At 46.8% G+C, this 9,636-nt stretch overlaps 1 protein-coding gene across 1 annotated transcript; it reads left to right on the forward strand.

Annotated features, from left to right (window-relative positions):
• The first annotated feature begins 521 nt into the window (after positions 1–521).
• Positions 522–1,730, forward strand: LOC105304130 (olfactory receptor 10AC1-like). The gene has a single exon (XM_011378079.2). The coding sequence runs from the start codon at positions 579–581 to the stop codon at positions 1,554–1,556; it is 978 nt and encodes a 325-aa protein (XP_011376381.1). The 5' UTR covers positions 522–578; the 3' UTR covers positions 1,557–1,730.
• The last annotated feature ends 7,906 nt before the right edge of the window (positions 1,731–9,636 follow it).

Here is a 9,636-nt window from a genome sequence, read left to right on the forward strand (position 1 = left end):
TTTCTCTTTAAAATTATGAGGTTGTAGGAGGTGATCTCCAAGGTCTTCATCTACATTATGTTTTTCTGATCCTGTGACACACCACAGAAAGCAGCTCAGACGTAACAGAGGAGGGCAGGGAGGAGGAAACAGAAGCAGAGACTAAAGACACATTTCCTCCTTGGGGAGCTAAGGCTGAAGCGACAAAAACCTTGTGGCTAGACAGGCCCTTCAGAATAGTAACTGGAGTCTGAGGGCAGGGAATTCTTGGTAGGTGGTCAGGATGATGCATTATAAGGAAAGGGCCCAAATTCCAGGCTTCTTTGGGAAAAGCATGTTGAAAAAGCTTCTACGGGAATTCTAGTCCAGCAGGGAGGAAAACCTGCACCACTTTTCTGAACAAGTTAATGAAACGTCCTTCATGGGGAGGGGGCTGGGAATGGACTGGGCAGACACTCCACCCGTCTCTGCAGCCCTTACTCCCTCCCACCCTCTAACTTCTGCCAGCACTTTCTCCGCCAGCACTGCTGGATGGTGGTACCCACAAGCTGGCCCTTCCCTCATTTCTGTCCCACAGGAGCCTCTGAGTGGGCCCGCGCATGGACAGCCTCAGCAATGCCACCATGCCCTGGGGCTTTCTCCTTCAGGGATTCTCTGAGTTCCCGCACCTGAGGCCCGCTCTCTTCCTGCTGTTGCTGGCAGTGCACCTGGCCACCTTAAGCGGGAACCTGCTCATCCTGGTGGCGGTGGCCTCGGTGCCCAGCCGGCCGCCCATGCTGCTTTTCCTGTGCCAGCTGTCATCCATTGAGCTCTGCTACACACTAGTGGTGGTGCCCCGCTCCCTGGCCGACCTGGCCTCTCCCAGCCTCGGCAGGGGCAGCCCCATCTCTTTCCTGGGCTGCGCTGTCCAGATGCAGCTGTTCGTGGCACTGGGCGGAGCCGAGTGCTTCCTGCTGGCCGCCATGGCTTATGACCGCTATGTGGCCATCTGCCACCCCCTGCGCTATGCGGCCGTGGTGACCCCCGGGCTGTGCGCGCGACTGGCCCTGGCCTGCTGCCTCGGAGGCCTGATGGTGTCTGTGGGGCTCACGGTGGCGGTCTTCCACCTGCCTTTCTGCGGCTCCCGCCTGCTGGTGCATTTCTTTTGCGACATCACGGCTCTACTGCACCTGGCCTGCACGCGGAGCTACACGGACGAGCTGCCGCTGCTGGGCGCCTGCCTGGTGCTGCTGCTGCTGCCCTCGATGCTCATCTTGGCCTCCTACGGGGCCATCGCTGCCGTCCTACGCCGCCTGCGCTCCCCCGAGGGCCGGCGCAAGGCCGCCTCCACCTGCGCCTCGCACCTGGTCGTCACCTTCCTGCACTATGGCTGCGCCACCTTCATGTACGTGCGGCCCAAAGCCAGCTACTCCCCGCTGCGTGATCGAACGCTGGCACTCGTCTACACCAACATCACCCCGCTGCTCTACCCGCTCATCTACAGTCTGCGCAACCGTGAGATCACTGCCGCCATCCGCAGGGTGCTGGGGCGGTGGCGGCCTAGCCACCCCCAGGGTCAGAGTCTGTGTGAACACTGACAGCAGGCCAGAGTGGGCAGCTCTGCCACCTAAAGTTTCATCTCTCAGGAGGTGTCTGCATCGGGAGCGCCACCAGGGGGGACTCAAGGACCAGATTCAGGAAAGAGAACCTCGAAGTGGTCACATAGGGCCCCGACCCAACAGTCGCCCCCTCCTCCACCGCTCCCTGGCTGCTTCCATCACCTCCTTCTCCACATGGGATGCCTACTTCTTCACACCGCTCCGTCTTGAAAAAAAATCATGCACAGGCACCTGACTGAGGAAGTCTAGGTTACCAGGAAAGAGGCAGCTGTGGCTGGAAAAGGGATTTCAGGGGAAGGTCAAAGCCGCATGTGATTTTCAGGAAGGCCTGCTGTGTGCTGTGGGAGGTAGCCCTCCTTCCCTCAACCCATCCAACTCCACGGTGACATCAGTTACCGGTCAGGGCTTCGGGATTTGTGGTTTCTGTGGAAGGTGCAGTTCCGTCCTGGCCATGGGCAAGGGAAGGGGCTCCAAGGAGGTTCAGGATGGCGTGGTCACGTTTGCAAATATGAGCCTATTTCAGCTTTGTCCAGTGTCACTACTGAACCCAAAAGTGGCTTATCACTGACAAAATATTTTGCTGCATGAGTAGTCGAAATGAGAAAATTCAGCAGAAGAAATTCACTCCTATTTTTTTAAGACCATTTTACCCACAATATTCTTGGAAATTTACTTTTAAAAAGTATGACATGATAGAAATCATATTTTCCTATAAGAACAATACTGTGACTATAGTTAATACAGTACTGCAGATTAGAAAGTAGCTAGGATCTTGAATATTATTATCATCACGAGAAAGAAAATTTATAACTACGTATGGTGATGGGAATTAGCTGAGCTTATAGTGGTGATCATTTTGCAATATATACAAATATCAAATCATTACATTATACACCTGCCTGAAATTAATATAATGTTAGGTCAATTATACCTCGATAGAAAAAATATAAAAAAGAACAATATTATAAATAAAGGACTAGTTCTCCAAACTAAAAACTGTTATTAAATTAATCCTCTACCTAGCCAAAATGCATCATAAAATAAAAGTATTATAAACTTTTAAATTAATTTAAAATAGTGAAATAAATACTCGATTTCCTTATAAAATGTGCAAAAGCAGTACCTATTTTTAATGCACAGGTCCCAACCATAAAAGACACACGTAGATCATAACAAATATAACTTCATATTATAAACTTAATTTTTTAAAAGTAATATGCTAGTTTTACTAATATTTAATAATTCATTGTTTTCCTTAGAACTTTAGAGTAAATATTTGGACAATCTAGACATCTTAAAGTCATTTTTCAAGGATATGTGAAACAGATATTTTTTTTCTCTGAATAAACATCTCTTTTATAAGCAGAAGCCTTCAAAATTATTCTACTGATCTTATTGCTACCTCAAATTGGTGGAGTAGGATTCTAAATATATATTTGCTGGTTGTGATATCGGTAAAGATTATAGTGCTTCCTTCACTAGAATTTTTAAAAGTAAAAGAGCCGACCTACTCTGCGCCTTGGCGTCAGACCGCCTGGAATCAGTTTTGGGGAATACGTGATATCACGCAAACCTTATGGAACCTAACCCAGCCTCAATGTTCTCCTTTCTAAAATGAGATAGTGACTATGAAATTCCCTGAAAGAAGAACGAAGTTGGAGGTATCACACTACCTGATATCGAATTATACTACAAAGCTACAGTAATCAAAACAGCACGGTGCTAGCATAAAAACAGATACTTTGATCAATGGAACAGAATAGAGAACCCAGATATAAATCCACACATATTCACTCACTTAATATATGACAAAGGAGGCAAGAATATACAGTAGAGGAAACACAGTCTTTTCCATAAATGATGTCGGGAAAATTGGACAGATACATGCAAAAAAGAAAAAAGAAACTGGACCACCTAAAAAAAAAGAAAAGAAAAGAAAACTAAGGAAATTCCCTGAAAGTAATTCAGCACAATACGAATGCAAAAGGGTTTTTTTTTTCCCCCTTTCTCAGGATAAGGAGAAGTGGAACCCTCATCTAGCAAGGTCTGAACTGGAGAGTCATCTTTCTTATGGGAGCCGGGGAATTTCTTTGGGTTTTTTCCAACGGGCCTAAAAAAAAAAGGAGAGAGGGGGGACAGCTGCGCAGCGGTTCCTCAGGGCAGCACCCCTCTTCCCCCGCCCCCACTTTTCAGGAGACTGGCAGCAAGCTCACTGTTCACGGGGACGCAAGCCAGACGAGAAAGGGTTCTGGTTGCCTCAGTGAATAGCTTCTGGACCCAGATTTGCACTTAGGTGACCAATCCCAGCCCTTACACTCACTTTCCTTTTTGGCCTCCCTTCTAGCTTCAGTGTCCCTATGCCCACCCCACTGGCCAGAGGAAGACTTCCTGGGGCGGGGGGAATCTATCCTCTGCATCGGGGTGACCCCCAGCTGCCTCCTACATCTCCACAGGCTGGGAGCTCTGAAGCTTTCTATACTTAACTCAAAGTTTGAGGAGCAATCTCAACCAGTGAAGCTTCTAAAAAGATATTTCCAAAACATCTCTCACAAAATCCCAAGGGTGACATAAAGCGCTTTGGGTTTGATGCAGAGAACTGTTGGAACAGCTTGTATTTTGCAAAAGAGAAAAAAAAAAAAAAACAAGAAAATGTTGCGTTTACAAGTCTCGACAGAAGTAAAAGTGTGAGGGGGAAAAATTAGTTTCTATTTGTAGATAGGTTTGTCTAATTCCTTTCTTCTAAAGTGTTGAAAGTATTTCAAACATAAAAATCCCTAAATTCATTAAGGATTCACCAAAGATTGGACACCCAGCTAAGTGCTTTCCATGGATTATCCCATTTCTTCTTCACAAGAGCCTCATGTGACGAATATCATCATTCTCCCCATTTTACAATTGAAGAAACTGAGGCAACAGAGACTTTAACTTGCCCAGTGTCAAAACTGTGCAGAGTGGGAGCCAAGATTCAGATGCAGGCATTTAGCTTCCCTTAGCTACCAGGCCTTGCTGCTTCCAGCCAGGCCGTGGTCTGCTAGGTGGATGAAACAGCTTCTGCTACACAGAGTGCATCTGAGACTGGAAAAGGCTTGACAGTCTGGGGGATAGGTCACAGCCAGGATGGGATTTCCAGGCTCCAGGCCACCAGATCTCAATTCTACCATGTTCTGGAAACTAAGAGGAACTGGCTCATTGGACATGCTGAATTCTCAGAGTATAAGTGGAAAATGACTTTATTCCTCTGACCATCATACCCTCAAACCTGCTCGGTGGGGACAGTCCTTCCCTGAGCCTTGGATTAAACCCATAACACGTAGCAAAATGTCCAGGCTCCTGTGGAAATAAAAAGGTTTCCAGCCACTTTCAGTCCCCAAAACATTCTCCTTTCAATAGTAAAAGGAGCCAGCCCAATGTAAAATAAAACTCCTAAACCTCGCTCTCCTTCCTCTCTCCTCCGCTGACCACACGCAGTTTCCCCCTCACCTTCTGGGTACCTGTGGGTCCACTCCCTCTGTTAGGGTCACATTTCCCCTCCAAGTCATCTCTTGGGAGAGAGCTGAAGTGACACTGGCCAGCTCACTTCCATGGAACCCACCTCTGTTCTATAAGAAACCCTTGAGCATCTCGGCTGTACCATCAAGACAAATGCCCCCTGCTGCCTATGCGGCACTTTTCCTGCTCTCTGCTCTGCCCTCTCAAGCCCTTTGAGCCACAGCTCTTCTCCCAGTCCTCAGGCCCCCTAAACTTCAAAGGATGCATCTTAACTAATGCGAGAGAACGGAAGACTGAAGGTGGAGGGAACCCCTCCCGTCCTTCATGCATGTAGGTAAAGGAAGACAAACCCCAAAGAACACCAACTCTCTCCCCAAAATTCTTCTCTCCAATCCCAACCCTTTCATACTAGGCTGAGGGAATGGGACAAGAGTCACCGATTGATGTTAGAAACCTTCTCTGAAAACTCTGCGGAAGTAAGCAAGCACTTTACTTAGAAGATTTGGGGATGAGGCATGGATCTGATTGTTCTCACGCAAAAGACAAAATTGAGATGGAAGCCATTTTAATATCTTTTTATCAAGTTGTAGAACCTTTGGAGAAACAGAAGAGAGCAATTAGGGGTAACGATCTGGTATCCAGTGACAGATATTTAAGTAGCCATCGTGATGCAGAATGCCACTGGGACCTGGACAGTGAGCAAGTCATAGGGCTGTTGTGACTTGTGTCCTGAGACAGCGCAGGCTGTGGTCAAGGGAGTCAAGAGACTCAGACACAGATAGTCCCACACCCACCACATGAGCGGCCCCTCTAAACCGAGCTGGCAAGAGGCATCCCTCATCATGGAACTCAAGGCTGGCAGAGGAATCACCTACTCCTAGAAAAGGTAGGGTTTCTCATTCGCACGCATGACTGGGAGAACTGATGATCAGGCAATTTCAAAAACAGAGTCCACGGGCGGAGGGACAGAGATGGAGAGGGAGAAGGGGGTCAGATGCAAGAAGACGAGGCAAGGTACGGAGAAGAAAGCAGGAGCATCACTAATTGCAGACGGTGCCCAGGGAACCTGGGGATGGAGAGTAAGGGCAGAGATCAGAGTCTGTATCAGCATCCTATTGCTGCTGTAACAAATTATCGCAGATGTGGTGGCTTAAAACAACACGCATTTATAGTCATATAATTCTGGAGGCCAGAAGTCCAAAATCAATTGTACCAGGCTCAGGTCAAGGTGTTGGCAGGGCTCGTTCCTTCTGGAGGCTTCAGAGGTGAACCCTTTCCTTGCCTTTTCAGTTTTTAGAGGTCACCTGCATTCCTTGGCTTGTGACCCCCTTCCTCACATCACTCCATACACTTGCTTCTGTCATCCCATTTCCTTTTCGACTCTGATCTTGTCTCCCTCTAACAAGGATCCATGTGACTACATTGGGTTCACCTGAATCATCCAAGATAATCTCCCCATTCCAAAATCCTTAATGGAATCACATCGGCAAAGTCTCTTTGTCCTACAAGGTGAAATTCACAGAATCCAGGCATTAGGATGTGGACATGTGGAGGAGAGGATTATTCGGCCTGCCAGAGATCTAAAATATTAGGGCAGAACTGAGGCAAATGTGTAGGCCTGGAAGTGAGCCAGAGGACTCTAGGGAGAAAAGCAAGTCAGCTTCCTTATCTGAAGGCCAGGAAGCCAGTTGTATCTAAAAGCAGCAGGAAACACCCGGCCAGAACTCTTTTTCTCTGCTTTTTTGAAGGTATTAAGAAACATCGTTTTGCCTAATTGGGGCAGGGAAAAGATCCTGAAGCAGAGAGATACTGCTTCTCCTTCTGCCAAGAAAATTTCAGAACGTCAGAGCATGAAGAGACCTCCACATCAGACATATCTCAATTTTCATCGCAGCTGGCTCTTTACCAATTGTCTAGCTCTGGCCAAGTCTGTGGCTACCTCACAGCATTGTTCCGAGTTTGACAAATAATGTTTTCCCCTTCTCACTCCCTGGGACATGGCACGCACCCAGGTCCTAGCTCACACCAAGCTAGAGGAACTGCGAAGGGCCTCTCAAAAAGAATCAAACAGGCTCTCTTAGCAAAATATTTCACGTGCCTTATGTTTAGTGATCACAGTCTCATCATCAGGTGGCAACTCGGTCCTATGGTCAGGCCTATTGTGGCCACACTCCTTCATTTCCTTTCTTTCCATGAAAGAAAGGAATGGAACAGAATGACGAGTAACCCGGGCCAAAACCCAAGAAGAAGAACCTGAATGCATTTCTATCAGATGATCACACACTGCGTTGTCTGGGAAATGGCATCCAACAGCTCTTTTCCCTTCCCTTTGACTCGCCTCCATCAGTTCATACTAACTCGACCTTATTTGCATCTGGAATCCCACCTCGTGGGTGCCACTTCCTTTCTCTTCTCCCTCACGGTGCCTTCGGATTTCTTTATACCCCTACTGTGTCCCCTCAGCTCTGGGCTCCAACTCTCGGTCTGAAGGTTCCATCAGTTTTTGCTTTTAAGGGACTTTGAGGTTGGAAGAGCTCCAGGTCCTTTGGGTTCTGGGCTTAACTGGATGGTGGACGGAGCAGAGGTAAACCTGAAATCCTACATGTCCTGCGCGAAAAGAAGACCATAAACTGAAATTGCCATCCCCCAACCTATTGTCCCAAAGGGTGACAAATCTTCAAGGTAATTAAACCTGTATCTTGCTAATACTGGACAGTTATTAGCAAAAATATTCTAGAGAGTTAGTGGCTAATGACGTGTCTGTTTTTTTTTCTTCTCATATTATCAAAGATCCATGTTCTATTACATAGAAACAGATAGGTAAATATTGGGAGTAAATCCTCATCCTGACTCATTGTTTTCTCTGTTCCTTCAAGTGATTCCAGTGAAGACATTAAAACTTTGTGGAAGAGGATCAAAAACTGGGAGATCAAGCTTAGTGAAAGCTAGAAATCTTCTGGTGGTAGGAGAATATGCCAAACACATACACACACACACACACACACACACACACACACACACACACACAAAACTCAACAGCAATGTGATATGGAGGACCGCCAAGGGGCCTGTAGAAATGTTTTAATGACTGTGAACTTGGGACTTCTCGATAGCTTCCAGGCCATGGACAGGATGACTCTACCATGCGATGCTTACTCACCGCTCCCTGGTTACTGAAACTCGATACGTGGAAGGAAGGGAGAAGATGCATCCATCTTCTTCCCTGAGGAAGGAGATCAGGCTCTGAGACTTTCTTCCTGCCTCCTGACGCCTGCCAAAAGTCCCCAGCAATGCCATAGGCTTGAAGGGCAGTGAGATACCCCAAAGAGTCATGGAAGGGCTCAGAGCCTGGTAACTAAAAGAACAATTAAAAGTTGAAATAAAACATTTCCAGAATGTTTATCCCATCGGGAACTTATAAGAGCGAGGAGGTGTGTTTGCCTGGGGTGGGGTGGGAGGGTGAGTAAAGAAACACACCAAGAGCAAGTAATTGCCCTCTGGGGATTCTCAGGTTCTGAAAAGTTATCAGCTAAGGCCGACAAAGTAAAACCTCCCTTCCCAGGAAGAGGACAGACAGCTGCTTCAAGGACTTCCTGAGAGATGGGCTTCCTCCCCACCCCAAATGAGCTCCGTGCACAAGAGGAGCCCTGAGCCTCGTGAGTCTGCCACGGGGAAGGTCGGGAGGGGCGGCCACGTTGCCCTGAGGTCCTCCACTGCGCTTTCCTCACCTCTGGCTTTCGAGTCACCCTGGTCTCGTTTGTTGACACCTCCCCAAAGAGCTTTGTGTGATATGAATGCTCTGATTCCCAAACCCGGTGACCCATAACATGTTAATGCCTCTAGTCCCACTAGCTATACATACTTAGAGGGATCAAAGACTGAAGAATTTCTTTTTCTCTCTTTATACTGCTTGAAACTATAGTTTATGCACATTTATTTCTTACAGACCTTTAGAGCTGAGAGAAATCCTGGTGTTTACCTAACTTGCTCATTGTGCAGATGAAGAAACTATGGTTCAGAAAGGTAGGAGTTTATAGTGATACCTAGATGGTTTATTGATACAAGTTGGAACGCAGGTCTCCTAATTACCGATCCGTATACACCTTAAACCTCATCTACTTTTTTTAAGAAGCAAATGGACTAGTTGTTCCTTTACTTTTACTTTATTGTTTACTGTCTGGCTATTTACATATTCTAACTCTATGTCTCTATATTTACACACTCTAACTCTTTGTCTCCAGTTACCAGACTTGATACTTGAGCTACCTCTGAAAACTCTGATAAGACCATAGCTCATTCTCTCTGTCCTCCTACTAGGCTGAGTTCCTGGACGGAGAGACGAGGCTCTATTGATCCCTGGTATCCCAGTGCCTGCCACTGGACCAGGCACTACTCAGTGCCCAGTAATATTCATTAAGTCAGGCAAAGTGGAATGAAATTTGCTAATCACCTCCAAAATCGGAGGACACGGCTACTTATTAATAAAAATAGTTTATCATCATCTAAAAACAGCATCAAAAATTTGAGAAAAAAGGTACCGGGACAAAAAGTCCTTGGTTTCTTCAGCTAT

The sequence above is a fragment of the Pteropus vampyrus genome, unplaced genomic scaffold, assembly GCF_000151845.1.
Source record: "Pteropus vampyrus isolate Shadow unplaced genomic scaffold, Pvam_2.0 Scaffold329, whole genome shotgun sequence".
Classification (NCBI taxonomy): domain Eukaryota; kingdom Metazoa; phylum Chordata; class Mammalia; order Chiroptera; family Pteropodidae; genus Pteropus; species Pteropus vampyrus.

What these genes read in the sequence shown, in the direction of transcription:
- LOC105304130 (XM_011378079.2), top strand. Translation starts at nt 579, where the DNA reads ATGGACAGCCTCAGCAATGCCACCATGCCCTGGGGCTTTCTCCTTCAG.